At 34.1% G+C, this 25317-nt stretch overlaps 1 protein-coding gene across 2 annotated transcripts; it reads left to right on the top strand.

Annotated features, from left to right (window-relative positions):
* The first annotated feature begins 2431 nt into the window (after window positions 1–2431).
* On the top strand, window positions 2432–23926 carry LOC111047260 (thioredoxin reductase 1, mitochondrial). Of its 2 annotated transcripts, none has more exons than XM_022332976.2 (7): window positions 2432–2806; window positions 9723–10062; window positions 12630–13083; window positions 14323–14502; window positions 15925–16113; window positions 18521–18690; window positions 22986–23926. In XM_022332976.2, the coding sequence occupies exons 1-7, from the start codon at window positions 2788–2790 to the stop codon at window positions 23113–23115; spliced, it is 1482 nt and encodes a 493-aa protein (XP_022188668.2). In that variant the 5' UTR covers window positions 2432–2787; the 3' UTR covers window positions 23116–23926. The 2 variants fall into 2 exon arrangements, with proteins under 2 accessions (XP_022188668.2, XP_022188667.2); XM_022332975.2 differs by lacking the exon at window positions 2432–2806 and adding an exon at window positions 3011–3326.
* Window positions 23927–25317: the final 1391 nt, after the last annotated feature.

Below are 25317 nucleotides of genomic sequence, written 5' to 3'. Positions count from 1 at the left end.
TAATAAAGTAAGAGTATCGTCAAGACCAACATCTTTTCTGAATCAGAGAACTCGTGATTTTACTTTTCAAAACCCCACCGTGCTGCGGTACCCACCCCACCTTTTGGAAATGTACGAGGGGCTTTCAATAAGTAAAGTGGCAAATTGTTTTGGTTTTTTTAATAACGCCTGACGAATTACCACAAGCAACTTTCAGAACATGAATTTTGTAAACCATTGCTGGGCTTCTCCAGACATCTGTGTAATGATGATAATACATGCAATCCACTTGATAATATACATACATGATAATACATCCACTTGTCAGCTGATTGATTATGGATAATATTCTATTTGCTATAGCAATGGTTTACACAACATCCCACGGCGTGGGTTGCTTTTCGTGGATTAGCGTGGGTCTACTTTGCGGCGGGCCTAAGTATATGAATGTTATAATTAACATGCAATTCGTAAAGGAAAGAAACTGATGAGTATTCATTTTCTTTTAGAACTCTGTATCGAAATCATGTACCACATGACCACCTTATCATTAAAAAAGATAAATTTGGATTTATATAATATATTTTCATATTATGAGGGTCGAAGATGTTGAAGCGACCGAGTAATATTTGAAGAGTAATTTTTCATTTCAATTAACATCCCCAATGAAACCTACTGTCAAATTATTCTTGTAAAGGAAACATTTTGCTTTTTCCATAATTTTCATCAATTCTACATAATTAAAAGTTGCTGGTTTCAAAGATTACAATACAACAGTTCTGAGAGAGTTCTCCAACTAAGGGGGTCACTAGTTTATTATATACGAAACGTGTCAATAAAATTCCAGTGGAAAAAAAACTAATCCTTTTTATGTAAAAGTGAATTAGGAAGACTAGAATAAGAAGCAAGAAAAGTAATTTAAATTCCATTTCACTATAGTATAAATCTGTGCAAACCTTTAGTTTGCAGCATTGCTCTTATGGAGTATAGCGGTGTCCAATTTCACAGATATCCTGTGTAAGAGAAGAGCGAAAAAAACGTGGACCTTTTTTAGCATAAAAACAGCAACATTCAATTTGTGCTCCTACTGTTCGCTATTGAAATAACATTTGACATAAAGCCCCTACTTGCTGCAAACTGAGTTAGATTATAGAATGTTGAATACTTTTACTGACTCACACTTTACTGCAGTAGTTCTATCACTTGAAGTTTTTTATTATATTGTATAAAAATTGATTCCCATGCACATATAAGTAAAAGTGACCGGTACTGATATATTGAGATGTGAGAATATTGTTCCCAAAAGTTGTATTCTAATATAATCGTATCCATAATAGCCTTTAAATACTTGTTCGGTTTTACTGAGTGGGAACAGTCCAATCAGAGCTTATGAAAATTATATTTTCACTGTGCTAATCACTTCACCTATCACTTATAGGCCTATATGTGAAAAACCAGTTTAAACTTGGCCATGCTACTGTCAAATTAAGACCGTCTGGTAATGTTAGATTTGGTATCCTAAAATAGGCTATTGACAGTATTCAAAATAAAGTAATGGTACCGGTACCTATCAAGTAATAAAGTAAGAGTATCGTCAAGACCAACATCTTTTCTGAATCAGAGAACTCGTGATTTTACTTTTCAAAACCCCACCGTGCTGCGGTACCCACCCCACCTTTTTGGAAATGTACGAGGGGCTTTCAATAAGTAAAGTGGCAAATTGTTTTGGTTTTTTTAATAACGCCTGACGAATTACCACAAGCAACTTTCAGAACATGAATTTTGGCAACCATTCGATGACTTCTGAGAGTAAAGAAGTTTTTTGATCAATCATACCGTTTTTTTAGGATAATTTACTAAGATAATGATGGCAGTCCACTTGAGAATATAGTACTGTGGTAAAACTACGAACGTGCTATGATCAGGATATTAGTCGTAGGTAGTGGTCGTGAATAATTCTGAGAAAATAGTAAAATTCATACCGTAAATGACTGTTAAAAGTGTAGCTACATAAAGAAAAATTCCAGAAACTGGAGTGTTTCGGATGAATTGGCTATCCGTAATAATTTTATGACAACTAATCACGGAATTAAGGATGAACAATAATTCTGTACACATCTCTCAACCTATTCAGCAAAAATCATAGACCTCTACGACTCCATGGACTAGCTAAACGCTAATAGTAGAGAGAGAGAGAGAGAGAGAGAGAGACAATAAAATATCCTAGTTAGGCAATAGAATAGAATATAATAGTTATAAACAATAGAATAATATTCGTTATAGGTATACTATAAAATTATTTCACTACACTATTACAAAATGTATTCGTTACAGACAATTAGAACAGCTTTTTTTCTCTATGCTAATGCTAAGTGATAGTTCCGTCAGCCTTAGAAAATTCAAAAGTATTCAACTTTGGCGCCAGAATAAGAACTCCAATAAAATTCTTACGTCATGTTACGAAAGCTGCCAATAAAAGATGGAAACTTGATTAATTTTCATGGAAAACAGTCATGCAATACCAATACCACCATACCGGATCAAAAAGTAGAAATAATAATGATGATGATGCCGTTCAGCGTTCATTCACGTTCACTCAACTCAATTTGCTGTTGCTCACTTCCCACTTTTGTCAGTGCTGAGCCGGCACAAGGACAATAGAATAGATTCTTGGTTACTTTCCTTTCTTTCAAGTCGTTTGGCTCACTTCAATTCAGCAAAATTTCAAACGTGAACGTGAAACATCTTGTGGTTTATTTTACTTTGTCAAATTTGTGTTTATTTTGATACTTTGCTAACATCATAGTTATGGCTCCCGTAGGAGTAGGTAAGCTGAAAACATTTTTGTAATTTAGATATATTCAACTTATTAGGTACCGTACCGTACTAAAAAACTAGTTGGTAGGGGATTGCGACACCAAATCTTTCTGATTTATGTTCATTAAATTACCACGTCTGCATCTTATTTTGTCTCAGATTTTCTGCGAGTTGAAAAATGCTATTCAATTGCTTATGTTTTTCAAACTGTCTAAAAATTAACCTTAATCATTTTGGGAGGTTATTTTGTGTCAGTGATGTGCAAGACCACAGCCTGATTATGTTGTTCGGTTTTCAGTTTACGTAACATTGTACATTATAATGTGAAGAATCTACTAGTGATAGATTTGAATATACTATTTTAGGAATAACTTAATTCTTTAATTTGTAATTTATAGTAACGTCATTTTTGAAGAAGTCTTTTTTGTATAGTGAAATGCATACTCATGTGCTGAGAATCTTTAGTAGGGAACCATTATTTAGGACATTCTATGATTATAAAGTCTTAAAACGTTTTGCATCCACCTCAAGTAAGTACTTTAACATATAAGTACTTTAAATATTACTTTAATTGTTTGATTTGATTAATTTGATTTACTAACCTCAAACCCAAGCCATTAAGATTCAGCTTTTTTGTTGTATGATGAAATATCTAAATACTTGAGGTGAATGCTAGTAGTCTACACACAAAAAGTAGCTTGGTGTTTTTTCTCATATCAATTTTTGAAACGTGAAATATTGCTACAAATAGACTACTTTTGGGATTTTTCTTATCACAAGCGTATCATTTATCAGAGTCCTGTGAACTAAGCCAAACTATTGAATTCGGAAATCATTTTTGCTTTTTCAGAGCTATTTCCTGAAAAATTGCTTCTCGACCAGACTATACATAGTAATAAAATTGAATGAAAAATATTTTTATTTAGACTATATTATGTGCAGCCTAGAGCATAGTAAATTAGAAACAATATTTTTTTGCTTGCTGAAGGCTGATCCATAAAATAGCCATGCATTTTACAACATGTATGATGAGCTTTTTCATAACAATGTTATAAAAGCTTATTTTTGATTATTACTAACTTATCGCTTGTGTTCAAGAGGCTCTTCTACTCAGAGATAAATTGATATTATGACTTTATTTTATCCACAATTGAACTTGCTTATAAGTTTTATGGCTATTCTCTTACTGCAATGAGGAAGTTTAATCTTGGATTTTTCCATTTATTGTAAAATACTGATTTTAAAGAGATTCTATTTCCGCGTAGGCCTAATGTAGAAACCATATATTGTAATGTACATTTTTCAATACCGTTCAAGTTTGAATGAAACCAGTTATGTGACCAGCCCCCAGGCTTAGGTGAATGGCGCCCTGGGCAAATGATCTACTGGCGCCCCCCTTATTACTATAATGTGAAAGCAAATAATCTATGTTAATTTTATCTTACGAAGTGAATAACAAGAGATAACAAGATCACGTCTTTCAAACACAAAACTGTAGACCTCTTAACATTCTTCAGAAGATTCAAAGTGGAAAATCCTCTCTCTGCAGAGCAGTTGGTGACTGCTCTGCTTAGAAAAATATTCCTACAGCTACTTGACGATTTGAGAAAGTAAACTTCAATTCATGTAATATAATTTATTCGCACACGTCATAGATTCCATCAAGTTCTTTCTGTTCTCCATACATTTTGAAAAGCAGACATTCATTTTTAAATTAACCTCTAATGTCATTAGGGTAGGAGGCATAAAGTTGGTTCGTAGCATTGTGTGGTATGGTCTCTTTCAGTGATGAGTTTGGTATTTAAATCTTATCATTTAATTTTCAACAGCTAATAGTTCATAATATATCAGCTTAAAATTCTCATGTTTCTTACTATTTACATTTCCGGTAGCCTTTATTATATTTACATTGATATTTAAATTTACATTTATTATATTTGTCCTGTTCTATGTATTTTTGAAAATCTAGTGTAAGATATTTTTAGTGGGTATTTTGATTCTCTAAATTATTCTCATGATCTCTTATTTGAGCGCTCAAAAATTTGGCGCCCTGGGCAAATGTCCAGTCTGCCCATTTATAGCCCGGGGCCTGCATGCAACTGAAATTACCGAATTGTGAACGGTTATTAGGCTACACATACCGGTAAGCTATATCATTTTTTAAAGTACGAAGTTATTTGTATTTTTTATACAGAGTGTTTCAGAAGTAGTGTCAAAAATTTCAGGGTATTGTTCCTGGATGATATGAGACTACAAATGTCGTATTTGAAGTGTCCAAAACTCAGCGGATATCTTATAACTGCCATTTTGTTTTTTCACTTAGGAATTTTTATCTCAACAAAGAAATGTTGTATTGATCTGAAATTGGACATGACTATTTATGCTATAAAGATATAGCATATATCCTACCTATCTATACCTTATTTATCACGATTGGTCAAAGAATAACAAAGAAATTAATTCTTCTCGTACTGTATGCATGCACAAGACAAACAAGATCATCTCAAAAACATTGTCAGCTGTATAACCATATGGAGCCATACTGAGTTTCAATCCTTAAATACAAAATTTAATTGAAAATTAAATACATATTACTGTTAATTGGTGAAAAGTGGTCATGCATGCAGTACGAAAAGATTTAATTTATCTGTTATTCTTTGACCAATCTTAATAAATAAGTTATCCTTGAAATCTTGATATAATTTGCTAACTTTTTTGTCTCTTGTAAATTTTCTGTAAAATGAACGGTTTTCGTGAAATTTGCCATCAAAAATTTAAAATGGCCGCCATTTTGAATATTTACATCGAAAAATTTTTATTTTTTTTTCTTAAAGTTTAGTATATCATAAAAATTAGATGATTTATCATCATACCTTTATATCATAAAAATTCATGCCGAATTCTAGATCAATATCAATCAACATTTCGTTGAGATAAAAATTCCCAAGTGAAAAAACAAAATGGCAGCTGTGAGGATAACCACTGAGTTTTGCACATTTCAAATACGACATTTTTAGTCTCCTATCATCCAGGAACAATACCCTAAAATGTTCGACACTACTTCTGAAACACTCTTTATAATAGTCCAGTCACCAAGTACTTTTTGCCGGAAAAAACCATGAACACTCTAATTTTTCTGTACAATAATTCTGGAGTATTGGACATCCTAAATACAAAAATTTAACCTTTTATCCCTGGAGCTTTCTACAGTACCGTATGCCCCTAAACCACGGATTTTCGGCTCCTTTTCTAGTTCTTTGAGATTCTCGCCGAATCGAGCCATTGGCCAGAAAAAAAAACACTCCTGCATCTTTTAGTTGATAAAATTTCGATTAAAATATTACAATTGGGAACTTTCTATCTCCATTGAGTTCTAAGTTACAATTTTTCAAAAATGAGTAAAAGTTTTGGAAATTCCATTTTTAGTTCATTAAAAATCATTCCGATTTCAACTATTAAAAATTTATGATCCAGAATCCTTCTGGGTGTAATTTTTGCTCTACAACCTGAGACAAGGTAGACCGTTCTATCTCGGATGGATTTCCAGGTACACCTGATAACTATGTTCCTTGTATTTCAAAAAACACTCAATTTATAGCTTTAACCAACATCATTTAAACAGCAAGAAGAGAGCATTAAGCAGAGTTCAAGCAGCAGAGATGCGTTTCCTTCGAAGTGTGAAAGGTTGCACAAGGTTGGACAGATTCCGCAATGATGATATCAGAAATTAGTTGGGCATATCATCATTGGCTGCACAGCTTGAAAAAACAGACTAAACTGGAAGAATCATGTACCAAAAGCGGTAATTAAATATAGACTTTATGGTAGAAAAGATATTGGTAGACCTCTAAAGAGATGGTAAGTGTACAAATTATATCCTTTGAAACCGTAACAGGTGTGTACGCCTAATCCTGAAAATAAGAAGAAGAAGAAGAAGAAGACCAACATCATTTACTTCATTCTTCTCTAATTGAGATTTCACACAATGATTAAGGTTTATGAGATTATGTTCTATTATACTCACCCGTTAGATGAACTTTTTTTCACTATTTTCCAGTGGAGAGGCATGCATAAGGACATCTCAATGATCAAAATTTCCAACACTGATAACTTTTGACTCATTGATCGGATCTTCTCATACTACAGCTCATTCTTCTCAGCCAAATTCGGTCACAAAATGGGAAATTTTATCCTTGACTGTACTTAAACTCATATTTTCATATACAAAAATGGATAATTTCTATATTAAAAGCTGCTCAGGAATCTCATTATGGTAAAAATTTTACTTCGTCTCAAATTTCAGAACAGAGGTATCTTCTCTTTCATTTGACGTAAATAATTTATGAGAAAATATAGCCCCTTCTATCGCTCCTTTCAAAGAATCGTGAAAATGGAGATTTTGTTGTTTTCGGTCCTTTTTTTATGAAGAAAAATGGTTAAAGATGGATTTGGGCAGCTGAGCATGTATAGCATAAAATTCCTACAATTTGAGACAAATCGCAAGTCTCGGGTTTTTGGGTTTTCCGAAAATTCTAATCATTATTGAAAAATTGTAACTCAGAACTCGATGAAGATAGAAATTTTCATATTATTTAATTTTATTTGAAATTTTATTATCTGTGAAAGAGGCGAGAGTGATTTTTTTCTGTTTAATGGCTCGATTTGACGTTATTCTCAAAGAACTGGAAAGTAACCGAAAATCCGTGGGTTTTGTGCCAGGGTTCTGTAGGTTCTGTAGGAAGCTCCTGGGCTAGAAGATCAACTTTTTGTATTTATGCTGTCCAATTCTCTAGAATTATTGTACACAAAATTAAGCGTGTTCGGAATTAATTCCCCAAACGGCCCTTTTTCACTACATCGTGACTGGACTATAAGCTAAATATCCCAAGTTAATAAAATAGTTCACGTGCTACGATGATGGGTTCATGGACTTTTGGATCCATATTAGGTAAAAAATTGACTCAACGCTTTTACTCCTATCGTATTTTGTAAAAAGAGTTTTTCAACTGTCTACCTCATTCAAAGAAGAAAAATAATTGAAAAATGTAGAAAAATAATCATTACTGCTGTTACACAATCATTCCAAGATGTCATCAATGCCACTTAATTTAAACAGCAACATTCTTGCTGCGTCTATTATAAGCTGTGATTGTTAGGAGTTACTCAATGTAGGCTATTCTATATTCCATTACAAATGCACAGTATTCATATGGAATATCTTTTTCAGTAATTCCTGCCAATCAACTTCCAATCAAGTGGAGACCTACATGCTCAACATACATATCTATAATTGTTAACGAAATTTAATTTGTACCGGTATACACAGTTGACTAACTTTTTCAGTTATAGGCTATCCTACGTTTTTTTATTGAAATTCAACAGCTAGTGATTCAAAAGGCTACTATTTATGCATAATTGAAGCTCCTCTACTAATAAATTCAACTTCTTCATGAACGGAATTCAGGCTATTCTGATCGGCCTTGAATATGATAGCATTGGTATATCTAATTTCACAATTAAATTATTCATATTCAGTACTAGAATAATTTCATTTGCTTTTATACATCCGTATTGATGATCCCCCCCCTAAAGAAAAATAATACACGATCTCAAAATTTATAAATACCTGTAATTAAATCTATCTAGATCTAAGCTGGTTGAATGATCTATTAATAATACAATCATTATACATTATGTAAAATATTGAATTATTCTGATAGTCTTCAAAGAATGCTTACCATTATGATACTGTAAGTAAGTTAGTGTTATTCTCTTTACCTTGATCACAATATTTAAAATACCTATTTAGAGTTCCGTGGATGTGGTTGTAATAGTGTGTATAGTTGTGATTGAAAAGCTCTCTTGAATCATGCCTTATTTACGAGAATAAAAAGCATTATTCAAATGATGTTTTAACCAAATCAATTATCATCATTCATTGTCTAAACTTTAAAATTTAAAGTATGATTCATTAAACTCCAAGCAACCATTGAATGTTTTGCCCCTACATCAATTGATTGTATTTCTGGTCTAACAAGAATTCAATGTGCTCATGAACTTCACATTTCTATTTTTTTTAAGCTATCAGAGCCATTTGAGTGTATCTTAAAGTTTTTAATTGCCTGAACTAATTGATGCCCGTTAGTCAAATAGGTACATAAACTTACTACTTATCAATAATACCTCTTCTAAGGTTTTCATCCAAAATTGAACTATTGGGAAATTACTAAACTTTTTGAAACGCTTCTTTCACTTTTTATCTAATTTAAATTATCAATACAATTACAGATCATATAGTAATGACTGGGAGAGAGTGACAGGCCCTTTAATTTAGCCTTTTACAGTTTTAATAGTACTTTCAAGTTACTTGTTGAGTCTGGACGCGTTTCAAGGCGCTGAGCCCAATCTTTAACAAACAGTGCTCCACTCATGTAGTAATTTATAGTAGAAACATAAGAGAAAGTAAAGAATCGTTGAAAATTACATAAAAAACATGAGAAGTCTTTATACAAAGCTATTAGAAAATTGCTCTAGATAAAAGCTAATTATCCCAAACTTTATAAATAAATTAGTTATGATTCGTTGGAAGGGTGGCCGCTTAAGCCAACTCCTCTGTATATGATTCATGAGTTGTAAAATCGCTTCCCAGTGGTTCAGAATTACTCTCAACAAATAAAAGAACATTGCTTCTATCATTGGATTTCTAAGTTCTTACGTTAAGTAAGTATTTGTTGGTGTTTTTTTTTTAATGTAAATTAACCTTTATTTGTATTTAAACTTTGCTTCCATTGTTGAATACCTCAGTTGCTATTTTACCAAGTTTTCTTTTGTTTTCATTGTTACAGAATAATATTACTTTAACGCTTCCATTGTTGAATTTCTCAGTTGTTATTTTACTAAGTATGATTTTGTGTTGATTGTTACAGAAGAATATGACTTGGTGGTTATTGGAGGAGGGTCAGGCGGGTTGGCTTGCGCGAAAGAGGCGGCCACCAAGTACAACAAGAAGGTGGCCGTGTTCGACTTTGTGGTGCCCTCACCGCTGGGCACCACCTGGGGTCTGGGAGGCACCTGCGTCAATGTCGGCTGCATCCCCAAGAAACTGTTCCACCAGGCCGCTCTGCTAGGAGAGGCCATCGAGGACTCAAAGTTCTACGGGTGGGAGCATGCCGATAAGCCCAAGCACAACTGGGAGACTCTCAAGAGTGCCGTTAACGATCACATCAAATCTGTCAACTGGGTCACCCGAGTTGAGCTCAGGGACAAGTAAGTTCAGCACCCACATTATGTATGCTATGTCTGTTATACAGAGAGATCGAAAATTCGAGCAAATGTGAATGAACCTTCCTGTAAATTATTTCCATGAATTAGTTATGATGGCTTTTACAAGATAGCACCACATGTATTACCTACAACCAAGGTCTATAAATAATACAGGTCATCACACAATCCCGTGATGCATTGCAAAATCGTCATCTAGTTCACCAATTTTCAAATCTATCAGCTGTTATCATTATGGATTGAACAATATGATGTGTTATTTTGTAATATTGTTCAAGGAATATTGCTTGGCTTTGAATTATAAAATAAATTCTTCCCACAGAATAATAATATTTAGATTCCAACTAGGAACTGAATTGTTGATTTTTAGATTGTGATCTTCAAACTCTTTTTGAGGTTTGTCTTTTGTCCCAATGCCTTATGAATCATAACAAGTTACAAGAATAAGAACAATTTATAATAATAAAAAATAAATTATTGAACTATTTATTATTGAAATTTCATTATTAAAAAATCGAAAACCTGAATCTACATATTATCTGAACCAGAATATTGTTTTTAAAAAGCATAATGCATGATTTTGTTATGAGCAGATTGGAATATTTCAAATGTACCGCCATAATGGCCGCTCCATAAGGAATACGAGTGTCATGACCTGTATATTCTATAGACCTTGCTACAACAAATCTAGAGATCATTGAACTGAATACTAGCCAAATTGAGTCTACTGTTTTGTAAGCATGTCATTTTATTAAGAGCAACGAGTTCTACCTTGAAGTGGGGTGAAGTGAGGTAAATAAACCCACTCACTGTGGGGCTACCTTACAGAAAGAGAGTATAAAACAGGCCACACACAATCGATGAACTGAAGATGAACATGACAACAGAAATCAACAACATCAATGTAAACATGCTGAAAAAGTGTCACCAAACATGATAAAACGAATTCATGCATGCAGTACTGAAAATGCAGGAATTTTGAACATTTTTTTTTGTGAAAATGTGAGTAATTTGTGTATACAAGTAGCCTACTAATAATAAAATAATAAAGTTTCTAAATTCATTTTACTACTTCCTTATCTTATGATGTGCGTATTGATGTGCGCGACTTTCCGATCACTCTGTAGTTTTCAAAATTATTCTAGCCTCTAGCCCTTATAGAGTGGCTCAAAAGTCATGAGGTAATGACGTAGGATGTAGCATCCTTTGGTAGGTAGTGATTTTTGGGCCACTCTATATAGTGAAGACTTGGACAAAAACTGTGATAGCTAGTGTATCATCAATATTATATTTTAGCTACGTACTTGACATTATTGCTATAAAAACAAATAGAAGCCATTTCTGTAAATATATCTTCAACAAACTTCACTGAATTGGACATTGCGGAAAACTTCTTTACGTGACTTACCTAATCAATTATTATGCATAAGAAATGACAAAACAGGTTCATGCCAAAAACTGTCCCACTTTCAATATTATACTGCAGTCCAAATAGAGAATAAGTTATATATTAATCTATTGTAACTCTGCGATTTGTATTTGAACATCAACGGAAAACACACATTTTGAGTTTTAAAATAGTTTGAATGAATATCCATTATAAAAAAACAAACGAACAAGATGTCTAAACTTTTGATACACTGATAATTGTTGAGCTGAATAACCTCACGCACAATTTAGAATTTAAGGACTCGCCACACCAAGCTCGCCAGTACCGCCGAGGTAGTACCGCTGGTGGTAGTTTTCTCGACTGAGCACGCCACACCGAAAAACGTCCGTTAGCGGTAGTCTCCGAGTAGTGAGTCTAGTAGTGGGGGGAGGGCGAGACTACAGCACTCAGCACTGCGCTACCTCTTCGAATCGCCTGCCATGTATTCAGGTTGAGCGCGCCACACTGAGCTTGCTTTGTCCGCCGTACTACCTCTCAGCGAACTTTTGTTGAATCGCCTAGCAGGCGGTCGTAGGTGGTAGTGCGCCGTACTACCGCCGCGGTAGCGAACTCGGTGTGGCGCGATCAACCTGAATACATGGCTAGCGATTTTTAAAACTTCGCTACCGCCGCGGTAGCGAGCTTGGTGTGGCGTGCCCTTTACTACACATCTCTTAGGTTCTGGTTATTCTTTTCAAATATATAAATTTATAGATTTTTTATATCTCCTAGAAAGAACTGCTAAAGTTTGTGTAACATTAGGCTATATTAACTAAAAATCCAGATATCTATTTCAGGAAATCCAGTATTTGCATGCTCCAGCTCCATCTGTAAATCCTCAAATCAATCAAGTGATCAAATCTTATAGTGATATCCACTTCAATCTGTTAGTATTGTGTTTATTTTCTATTTTTACAAAACACCTATCCTAAATGAAATTTCTTGTAAATAATATAAGAAACTCTCCATACAATCAATGTTGCCAGTTAGAAATAAACTCATCAGCTCTCCACCTTTTCTCACGAATTTTCTTCCGTTTCTGATTGCAGGAGGGAGGTTTGAAGTGAATTTTATCATATGTCTCAATATTTTTTCACAAATTGTGTCCTATTTTCGATTGCAGGAAAGTGCAGTACCTGAACGCCCTAGCGTCGTTTGTAGACCCGCACACAGTGAAGGGCGTTACGAAGGCGAACAAAGAGATGCTGGTGAAGGGTGAGCAGATAGTGATCGCGATCGGCGGCCGCCCCAACTACCCGCCGCTGTTCGAGGGTGCCCGCGAGCACTGCATCACAAGCGACGACATCTTCAGCCTGCAGAAGCCGCCCGGCGACACCCTGGTGGTCGGGGCCGGCTACATCGGCCTCGAGTGCGCTGGCTTCCTCAGGGGGCTCGGCTATAACGCCACTGTCATGGTGCGTTCTGTTGTGCTGCGAGAGTTTGACCAAGGCATGGCGGCTCTCATCCAGGACTACATGGCCGAGAAAGGCGTCAAGTTCATGCTCAAGTGCGAGCCAAGGAAGATTGTCAAGCGTGATGATGGAAAGTTTGTCGTCACCTACGTCGATAACGCCAATGTAAGCTTATCACCTAATACTATTTTGTTTCAATCAGTCATTGATCAATCATCTTATTAAAAAAAATGCATTACAAAATAGGTCCCGCTAAACCTAAATAGATTTAACAGCAAAATAAATCTATTATTCATAGATTTTATTGATCTTTTTTATTATCATATTTCTTTGCATAAGTTATTGCACCAAATGGACTCAATTATAATCCACTTTTTCTACTACTATTGAAATATTGAAAAAAACATCCGGTAGGCCTACCATTTTATATTTTATCAATGCATCTATTAATATTGCATTTATTGGCTCAATCATCTTGATTTGACTAATCTCATGCATAGCGCTGATCCCGGTTCAACATTAATATTGGCTTCTGCTATCCAAAATAAGATTCCATTCTCTTGTTGTTGCGTCTCTGGAAGAAGCATTTAACATTTATTTTGTAGTTTACCGTTTCAGATGTAATCCTTCAAGTTAGAATTATTCGTCTTGTTTTATTTTGAAGGAAACTGTTGCCAGAATACTTGTTGGGATCTTGAAATTCAATATAAATTGTTTCATCATTCGAAATTTTGAGAGAGCTCTCTATGCTCATCAGCCTAGTGTAAAAAGGAATATATGAAGATAGATTTGAATTCTACAGATCTCCCTGAAGAATTTGAACAATCTTTCATCCAAATTGAAAATGAAAATTCGATCAGGTGTGCTTATAAATTATCTTGCTAGCTGTTCTGTGGCTTATCATATTCCTTACTTGTTCAATATATATTTCTAATTTTTCAATGAAGTTGTAAATGCAATATTCAATTTAGATTCCTTATTCAACGCTATTTCGATTGAGAAGCGAGATTCTTACAAGAAGACTATGAAAACTTGTAATCATGTACCAGCTTTTTATCATCTTGACATTTTTCAATGTTATTCTTTAAATGGAGCAGCTCACTGAACACACTTGTTTAATTAAATATTAATTAAAAAAAAGTATATGGGATGAGTTGTTTGATATCAATAAACTTTGAAAGCAGCTTCAAAACTTCTCTTGACCAAATTTAGTGATATTTGACCTGTAGTAAAGGGTTTGTTTTCCTCAGAATCTTGAGGTTCTCAAATAGCTTCATGAGCATACTGTTTAGTTTTCTCAACTTCTTTCAGGTTAACGTTAATGAAATATGCATGATTTTTTTTTTGAATCAGCTGCGAAACTAGTCCTGTAGATTAACAAATATGTTCTTTTTTATTTGTCAGGGTACAACGCAAGAAGCTGTATATGATACAGTGCTGTGTGCAACGGGCCGACATCCACAAACCGATGTGCTGAACCTGGAAAGTGCAGGAGTTGAATACAACAAGGGCAATGGCAAGATCGATGCTGTCAATGAAGCAACCAATGTTCCTCACATCTTTGCTGTCGGTGATGTTCTTCTCGTAAGTTATTTCTCATCTATGTATGCATAGTTTTTGAGATATATCTATTTATAGTTAATAAATATAGAAGTGATGTCATAGTACAAATTTTCAAAACTTTCTTATATAAACACTTATAAAACTCAATAACTAGTTTCGGCTTTTAAGCCATTTTCAAGTTTTTTACATAAAAAAATTGGAAAAAAGGTACTATGGAATTATTTCTTTATTAATTAACATATCAAGTAGCCCTATTGAAATACTTTACTAATATTTAGTTATTCATTCAGTTGAATTCAGTTATTCTGCTGTTATTCAGTTATTCTGCAGTTATTCAGTTATTCTTCATCAAAGCTAACGGTACTTTATTCTTTCTTACAATTTAATTTACTCAGTATTCCACTCTTTTGATTAGACTAATAAAACATACTAATGCAATGTATTAATACAATCTCAACTATGTGACTTTTTCAAAATGAATGCTTTTTTCTCTCTGTCATTTTTAAAGTACATGTCAATCCATAAAATGGAATCTATTTTTATTCCATTTTACTCCAGGTTTTGGAGGAAAATAAAATTGGTTTCGGAGATGAAAATGGAGTTTGGTAAGGCTAGTCAGAGAATTGCTATTTATATCACTCTGTATTGTCATTAAATATGAATTTTTAGGTAGTTTTTTAAACTGTGAATTTTCCTATTGACTATTCTTACATAACTAAAGGGAGTTTTCGTTCTAATTCAAAGACGTTACTAGTTCTAAAAACAAATTACTTTCAAGAATTATATTATCACGTTGGGGATTTTGTAATAATAATTTATTCATAGTTTTCGTACGGTAATAGTCTTATTAATAATAATTTTGCCAATTTTACAACTCAATGAAATTCAGTAAACACGACTGCCAGTTCTCAATAAAAATTTTAGATTCAACCAGTAAAATTTACTTCGAGTAATCTCTTTCAACTAAAGAAACACAAAAATCGTAAATTGGGCTTATTTACTTTAAAAAGCAAACTCTATTTAGGCCTACTATTAATTTATTATATTTCTGGTATTTATTAGTTACAAATAGACTAAACCCATACAATTTATTCAATTGTAAACAAATAGATTTTTATGGCTTATAGAAACAAATCATCTTTTCTTGTAACGAAATTCATAAATGAATACACACATTCACTAAAGCCAGTTAATTCAATTAGCCTAATAAAATAATTAATTCAATAGGAAACTAATTTTTATTCAATTTATTATAAATATGTTTCTAAACCTTCTTGATATCAATGTGAGAGAGGAAAACTTGAGGGTATTTACCTGTTGTTGTTGCAGACGTCTCTGAGGGAAAAATACTTAGCCCCTCCTCTTCTCCATTTATATGAAATATAAAGGCAAATCTTGTTTCCATTGTAACATTTTTGTTGTTGTGTGTGTGTGTGTGAACAGAACAAGCCAGAACTGACTCCAGTGGCTATCCACGCGGGCAAGCTGCTGGCCAGGAGGATGTACGGAGGCAGCACTCACAACATGGACTATGAGAATGTGGCCACCACTGTGTTCACCCCCCTCGAGTACGGCTGTGTGGGTCTCAGCGAGGAGAAGGCCATCCAGCGTTTCACCAACGATAAACTCGAGGTATTCTCATCTCTCTCATTTGACTTTTTTTCTCACTTATTGCCCTCATCAATATATAACTGTGTGTTCTCCACAAATAATTCGCATAGAATTTTCAAAGATATATTATACTCTGGTTATTAAGATTCTATTTAAAACATTTTCTTTTGGAAATTAACGAATTTTAACTACGACCATGTTATAATATATCTAAACATTACTCTACACTAGTAGTTCTGTGAACAGTAGACCTTGCGCAGTTAAAAACCACAGCGTCCTCTAATACTGTTTATCAGAGTGAATTATGTCCTGTCCTGACGTGTCGGTGTCGGTGTAAAGTTATATTATAACTTTAATTAGGAAATTAAAAAGTAAAACGGAAATTAAAAAGGAAAACAAAAGAGAATAATATCGCACTTCATTAAATATTCACAACGATTCAGTAAAACTAATAACATTAGAAGAGAACTATATTTTGAGTTAGATTCAGGAAAGATAGTGAAGGGGTATGAAAAATATTTAGCCTACAATCAAACAATTAACAACAAACAATTAAAAAAATGAAGAGTTAGTAGAGCTCAAAAATTAGTACTTTACGTTACAAGTCCGGTAACGGTAGTTTACCGCGTAAGTATGATTGTTTCTGCCCGAAACGTAGTTGAGGGCAGAATTATCATACGAATGCGGTAAATACGTTATCGTACAAGTTACGTACAATATTTTTTGTAATACTTTCCTCAGAAAATATTGCTGAGAAACAGTAACCATTAACTTACCTGCTGCTGTTCGAGTTACTGCATTCTATAAACATGACCTAGCCCATACCTCCTAGGTCATAACAGACCCATCTAGCTCAAATAGAATAATAAAGGCCAATGTTAAAAAATGTCAGATGAGTTCTTATAACTTGAAACTTATTAGATGAGTTCTAATAATATTTGAGTTATTCTATTAGTTACTTAGATATTATTAACTCACCCTCTTCTTCTCACTAAAGTTCTCAACAATAAGAAGTTTAAATTATTGTTACCAATATAACAACTGAAGACAATAACGCTAAGACTATTATAGCTATTTGAATCAATTTGAATGTTCCAATTTCGGAACTGGGAAGCATACTCGTCTGTAAATAAAACCATATGATCTCTTTACAGTATAGTATGCTATAATGAAAATCACATGTTTTCTTGTTCTGCAAACAGCTGTTTACCGGCTTGATTTAATGCATGGGAAACAGCTGCAATTGAGTAAGTATGACAAAAAATAATTTAATCATCAATTGAGCAGCATAATTTTCACAAGATTTTTTGAATGTATTGTAGGTATCATAGAATGGTCCCGGCTAAAGTATGACAGTCGTAAAGCCCATTGACGGCTTAAATGATATACTCAGGCGAGGTGGAACTTCCGTCAGGGACTCCCCACCAATAAAAGCCATACGAATATTACCATTATAGTCTCACGACAGCTGATTTTTACCAAGTGACATTGAGATATTAATTGCATGCGTCATTGCTGCAATTAATAATACTCGACAGCTGATTTATGATGAATAATTCTAAAGTCTGATTTTTACGGCAATATTGGCGTTCGAAGGAGACTCCTTTTCCTTTTGTATTATTCTTGAAATGCACAATTTCAAAAAACCTTATGTATACGTCGACGCGAAATTCAAAAAGGAACATACCTGTCAAATTTCATGAAAATCTATTGCTGCGTTTCGCTGTAAATGCGGAACATATAAACATAGAGAGAAATGCAAAACCGTCGACTTGAATCTTAGACCTCACTTCGCTCGTTCAAACGATGTACACGTTAAATCGTTGGTCCCGGCTGCCTATAAAGCAGTCGTTAGTTCATGTCAGAGGTCCTGAAATTGATCAGTTGCGAACTGAAAGCTCTTGTCGCAAGACGTGAGTCAGCCAGGTCACTCGATATTGTATTGTAACATTCTAATCAATCTGATGACAGGGGTCGAGGGGTGTGAAAATTATGCAACGACTTGAACATTATAACACTGTTTCCGATGCAGGTGGCATCAACATTAAAACACGGTTTATGATGCTGGCAGCATGTCTCAGTTTGTAAAGTTTTCACTAAATCAAGTATACAGTTTGTCAAGTTTTCATTCCAAGTTCACTGTTCATTCTGTCTGAGTAGCTTTTTAACCATTGTTATTCCAATCTTTTTACCGTACATGCTAGTTGGTTGATTTCTAACCTTACAACAAGTCAGCAATATGATACTTAGCTTGAGTGATCCTAGATAAATAGTGTATACAACCGTTTTATACCGTTCGCTATGCTCGTTCACTTGTGTCTTAACTCTAAATCTAACTCGTGCGTCAAAACCTTTATTATGAAACTGTTGTATAAACAGCTAATATTGATGAAGTTATAAAGAATTATAATGTTGAAATGTGATGCAGGTGTATCATGCGTTCTACAAGCCGACCGAGTGGTTCATCCCTCAGCGAGACCCGAAGCACTGCTACGTAAAGGTGATCGCCCTGAGGGAGGCACCTCACACTGTGCTTGGTCTGCACTTTGTCGGCTGGAATGCCGGAGAGGTCATTCAAGGCTTCGCTGCCGCTGTCAAGTGAGTTATCATCATTCATTTCATCAATGTAATATTTCCAGTTATTTACAAAAACGCAATTTTTACTCTGATTCCACCCCAAAGTCATAGTTATCAGTTTTCATAAGATATTTTTAGAATTAATAGTATTAGAACAATTCGATTGCTCTTCGATTTTTCAAAAAAGTCACTGTTATCAGTTGGATTCATCAAATTATCAGGTACACTCTCTTGTCTGAGTGGCGTGATTGATGTTTGGATGTTTCTCCCGATCGACATCGCTCAGTCGTGATGTGGGTGGGGCAAGGAAGCAAGGAACAACAATGTATTTCTTTCTCAGTAGTCTGGTCTGGTGGGATCAAGCCTCTAGTAGAGCTTTTCGGACTCGGGCTGATTGCTGGCCGGCTCCGGAGTTGAACAATCTTCTTATAGGCCTTCAATCAATCAATCATTTATTTCTTTCCAAAACATACATGAAAAAGTCAAAAACTAAAAACTAACTTAAAGCTAAAGAGAAATAGTGACTGTATAAAATTAATTTTTTACAGTAAACTCGTTTATACTGTAGTAAGCTAGATCTATCAAATATGCTCTCAGCAATTCCTTGAATTTTGATCCATCAGGTTCATGTCTTATGCAACCTGGGAGACAACCAATAAATTTCATTCCCATGTATGTTGGACTTTGTTTATATTTTTCCTTATTGTGTTTCTTTATTGTAAAATTATTTTTATTTCTTGTGTTGTAATTATGTATATCTACTTGCCGTGGGAATCTAGATTCGTTAGTTTTTATTTATAATATTGTCCTATAAATGTACAGGCTGTACACCGTCATGAACTTTAACTTACTGAAGAATGGCTTGCATGATTGCTCTCTATCAAGATTCAGAATATTATTCTTTTTGCTTCTTTTTGTAATAGAAATATTTTATTTAAGTTTGAGATGCTTGTTCCTCCATATATTTCAATTCCATATGAAATGTGGGAGTGGATCATTGCAAAGTACACTGCTTTTAACGTTTCTAAGTTGGAAGCGAGTTGTACTGGCAATACTGACCAGTGTCGAGGTAGAGTTTCCACTTCTAGGGAGGTTAAAGGTCGCTGACAGGAAGTCTCACGTCCTAAGCAAGGGCTAGGGGTCACTGAAAGGAGGTCTCGCGTCCCCGAGGAAGGTTTGGAAGTGGAGTAATGCATCCTCAAAGAGAGCGCCGCATTTTATAGCCGGTGGTTGAAGCAGAGTTAGCGAGCGTTGAGCAGCCTCCGCCGGCAGGCTCTCCCACCCTGCGAATCCTTCAATGCGCGTAGCAGCTTGTTCTTCCAGGCAGTTTAGCGATAAATACTCGTCATTTCTAGCATTATCATTCGTAACGAATTCACTATGTTGTAGAATATTTCTAGTAACTGCAGGTATTAGAGAAACTTTCAGTTCTGTGATGCCAAAGTTATTAGTTTGTTCGCAAAGGTTTGATCCACTGTGTTGATAATGAATCATGAAATTTGAAAATCATCGTAGCTATTCAATCATGTACTAATGATGCTATAGGAAGAGCAACAGCCTCCCTCCCACTGAAATGTTTTCCTCTTTGAATTTGTATAGACAATTAAGTTAGAATTGTTATACGGTACTATTATTAGATTCTACTATCATGTTTAAAATTAATAACCAAATATAAACAATAATTATTATTCCAATTAAAGTCATATAGAGCCTATGCATTTTCAAGTTTTTAATTTTTCATTATTTTTGTGACGTGCCGGAAAGTAAGCTTTTACAATTGCATTACGTTAAAAGTGAACAATTTATTAATATGTATCACCATTTGTAACCAAGTTATATTTTTTTGTAAATATTGGGGGCTCCACCACTTCCCAGATGGGAAGAAGAGTTACCAAGGAGATACATAGCTGAAGATGGTAGAGCAGATATTTTAAAGAAATAAAAAGAAGAAATCATTCTAAGAAATACAAAATTAATTGGTTTACAATATTTTAAAAAGAAAATATTTTGAAATGTATAAGTTAAAAGTTATATAATTTAGGCTATGAAGAAAAGTAAAACAGATTATTATCGAACAAGTCTCAATTATCTTATTTAAAAATGAGTTTCAATTTATTTCAATTTGATTAATTTTTGAAAACTATTTAGGTACAGTATTTTATATTTTGAGGATTTTCCTCTTGGTTTGAATTCTCTACATTTTATTTATTATTTTTAAATTCCTATAAAAAAGAAAAACAACATGACATTATAACTAATAAAATGATGAATAATTAATAATTGAGTACGATTCCAATCCCCTTTATGATGACCATCTCGTCAGCTTGGCTGGAAGGTGAGGTCTAGAGGAAGGTCCATGTTCTGGCCAGTCAGAGTCTTTGAGTGTTCGGAGGAGCGGCACAAAAAAGACTGACACGAAAAAGTGGAAAAAGTGGGAAAATCTAATATGAAAATGCCGGCTGGTGGGGAGACTGGAAAGTTCCACCACTCAGAAGCTCTGCGATTTTTCATTCAGTCAGCGCAATTCGGCTTTCTAGTGATCCTGATTTTACTATTGAAAATTAAAAAAGGGAAATAAATTAAAAATTTAATGTGCTTGAGGAGCTGTCAAAACCCATGGTTTATGACATTTTATTCATGGTGTCCTTTCATTCATGGTTTTGTTTATTCATTAGAATAGAACCTCATTCTCTGGTTACATTGCATGCTATTTACTATATATTTGACTATTTCTTTCCTGTATTACACCCGCATTCTTTCTGAACTTTCTGCGGATTAAAATCCTTTCTAGGACATGAGTAACCATATTTACTATTCTACGCCACACCTTGTTCCCCCAACACGCGATCGCGTAACTAGTCATTATTGAACTGGAAATGTTTGGCCAAACGTGATAGATGGCCAAACTCAGCTACGCTTCTTCGGCAAAATTCTATCTTGTTGGGCTATCACCGATTTTGCACGTAAGTTGCATATCTAGCTATTTTATTAGCCTTCTTTTCTAGTATTCTGGAAATTAGACGGGGCCGCCGAAAACAATGGATGGACAGGAAGATCTAACTCTATAACTCATGAGAAAGGAACTACGAGTATATTTTAAAGGAATAAACAAAACAGATTATATTTTGGAGAACTAAGTAATTGATTTAACTAAATTGTAACTCAAAATGAAACTGGAAACTTGAATAAAATAATATTAAGAAAACTTTTTAAACAAACAATAGAATAATTACAGGATTTGCCTTCAATAAAAAAAGATGAATAATATATAATAATAACATTTATAATATTAGCAACTCACTGAACCAGGAAAATGGTGTCTCGGAACAGAGGGGTAGAGCCGGGCCCGATTATCTGCTGTAGATAGTTCCAGGTCCCGTCTTCGTAACCGACTGCCAAGAGGCATACATTTTTCAGTCCAATTTTACTTGTCATGAATTTTCACCGTCGTCGACACTTTTAATTTTTAAACAATGTATGCTCTTGGATTGTGAAAATTCATGTCAAATAATCGGCTACATTACACACTCAAGAGGAATATATTAGTGGACCAGTCTGGTTACTTAAAGGCACTTTCAGCTGTAAACCAGCCTACAGTGATTGGATAAACACACACATTACTATCAATGATGAATAGGTCTAAAATTAAAGTCAAACTAAGACCACATATTTAGTGGACGTGATGAGACTAAACGCATTATATAGACATTATGTTCAATCTAATAGAACTTGAAAGGACGCCAAAAAATCGTACGTTCAATAATCATTGAATTGTATATAATTCAACTGAGTCTGTATACAGCTTGTGAGCATGTTGAATTCCATCAAATGAACTATTGTGATTGATACAATTACAATCACTTGATCACTGATTTAGATTCATGATAGTAGAAAATACAAGTAACAGATGTAAGGTACAAAGTAATAGATAAGTTGGTGCTCGCTACCAGCTAGAAGTGCCTTCCAGAAACGAAAAGGGGCCACTAATGAGAGTAATGAGGCGGAATCAGAGGACAATTGGTAATGGTAGTCGAGAGTTGGAGAATGAACCTTTATTGAATAATACTCAAAGTGCAGCCCGTCTTCTTTCCGTAACCCTTGTATTCTTATTAACTTTCCCTTGTATTGTATCCTTATTATATCCTTATATTGTTTCCTTAATAATTATTAATATTGTATTGTAATGTTGAGTTTGTATGTGTAAAATATATAATTATCTCACTTGTATTGCAACAATGGATTGTTTTCTGTTCATTGTACAATGTTTCTATGGATAAATAACTTTATTTTATTTTCTTTCGTATCTTGAATTGCAGGTGCGGTATGACAATGGAGCAATTGCAAAACACAGTAGGAATTCATCCAACTCTGGCCGAAGAGTTGACTAGAATTTGGATTACAAAACGTAGCGGTTTGGACCCCAAACCTCAGAGCTGTTGCAGTTAGATTCTGTCAGTGGATTGGATCGTTTCACTCGCGCACGTATACACAAACTCAATGTATTGTCGAATAGGATTCAACTATTAGAAATCATGTTGAAATGAAATATCCAATATTTATTGCTAAAAGCAATAAAAAATATAAATGAATGTTGTTGGGGAACGGGAAAACAAGCCACCTTGTCACAATTGATTCAATCTGTTGATCATTTATAATTGGAAACTAATAAATTCAACTTTGCGGAAGTTAAAACGCATATTGAAGGTTTTTCATAGTGTTGTCAATGGATGTGTAATTTACATCAATCAATTTTAGATTTTGCAAAGGTTTGTCGTAAAATTCTACTTTTTGTTCATTAATCAATTTTACGTGAATGCTTGTCAGTTGAAGGACATAGTGTAGAACATAAATGAATTTATAAAAGTAGCTCTCTGCATTCCTCACTCAATTTTTCGATGTATGTTTTTTCATAGTAATAAACCACCTAAGGAAATAATTTCATTTTCCCATCCTTCAAAACATAGGAAGGACGATATCTGCCTTTGAACTATGGTGATTGGGTAATTTATATGTATGGAATTATGATCACTCTATTAATTTATTAGCATATCTTGTTATTAAAATATTGTGTTTGATTGTGGAATGTAAATGAAAATGAACTGTGATTACATCGGGCTTAAGAGATACAATGACAAGTATGGTTATGTGAATCTATCTAAATAGTATTATAAATTTATTTTTTATATGTATGAACAATAAATTAATTAATGTATACCCTACACAATTCTGTTATTAAACTTGATTTTATGATGATCAATACATTTTTATTTTTTTACAAACGCTACTAATAGTAGTTCTTAGTCATAGATAAAGAAAAATATAGTGAGATTCCTTTTTAAGAGAATTAGTAGAAAACAAGTCCAAGCTTTTGGAAGAATGAAATTGTGTGAGAACATAAGTGCCTTGGAAATGTGATTTTAACACCAGTCCTACTACTGTGATCTTTCTTGTTTTATTCTTCTTCTTCTTTTTTTTTCTCATACCCTTTTGCCGTTAAGCGTCTGGTTCCTTCAACCATTCTCTAAACTTTATACGATCCTGTACCATTCTTTTCACTTCATTCATTGTCTTTCCTCTTCCAGCAGCTATGCTCTGCTCTCTACATACTGATTGCATTGCAGTGGTGGTCGTCCCCTGCCTCGTTTTCCTTCCGGTCTTGCCTCCATAATCAGCCTTGCCTTTCGTTCATCACTCATCCGAGCTACGTGGCCCATAATTTCCCATCTGCAGAGATTAATGTCCCAAGATATTCATAGTTGTTCACTCTTTCCAATATTTCACCATCCCATGTTATATCCTGATTCTTTGATACTATCATCACTTTACTCTTCTCAATGTTGACAACCATTCCCTTATTTCTTATCGCACTTGTTTTATTCTTGAGTTGATATATTCTTTGAAAATTCATAAGAAAAGGATTTGCTTGAGGTACCTACTTGACATTTCAATACAGGACTTGATCAAATGGAAACCTTCAAAATAAAGGTTTTAATAAGGTTGAAATAATAGAAGAAGATGAGCTTGCCAATTTATATCTCAAATAATTTGATTTTCGCTTTCAATAAGATGGAATGCTCACCTTGCTTGGTTTGGAAGTGTACAATCAGTGTACACATCTCCAATATTTAGAATAACACATGCAATAATTTAAAGCTTGAAATTTACCAATTTCACTCAGAGATGGTGCCACCATCTCCCAAGGTCTATAAATACTAGTATTTTTAGACCTTGGCCTCTCCAATTTGCGTTTACTATAGTATGGAATATCTGAATAAAAGTACAGTATTATAATCTCTATTATAGAATACACTCTATTCAATAGAGTATTATTATACTCTTCTCACATAGAATGCTTGAGAGCAAACTTCACAAATTTGGAATTTGAAAATCCTTTCTTGGCACAATTATTTTTCATGTCCTAAAAGGATAGTTCATATCACATGGGCCGGTTTCCGAGCTCGGGATTTAGGTAAGTTCTAGACTTTAAACAGCTGGAGTCAGAAAATTGGTTTTCCAAAACAGGGCGTAGTCGCAGTAAATAGTTGCAGCAAAATAAATATTTATTTTCTCATTATTTATATAATTTGAATCAAGGTACCTAGAATACACACAATATATTTGTATTCCAGGTACATTGATTGGAACTGT

This window comes from Nilaparvata lugens, chromosome 10, assembly GCF_014356525.2.
Source record: "Nilaparvata lugens isolate BPH chromosome 10, ASM1435652v1, whole genome shotgun sequence".
NCBI classification, from domain to species: domain Eukaryota; kingdom Metazoa; phylum Arthropoda; class Insecta; order Hemiptera; family Delphacidae; genus Nilaparvata; species Nilaparvata lugens.
The sequence above is the reverse complement of the archived record's forward strand: the minus strand, read 5'-3'. Positions and strand labels throughout refer to the sequence as shown.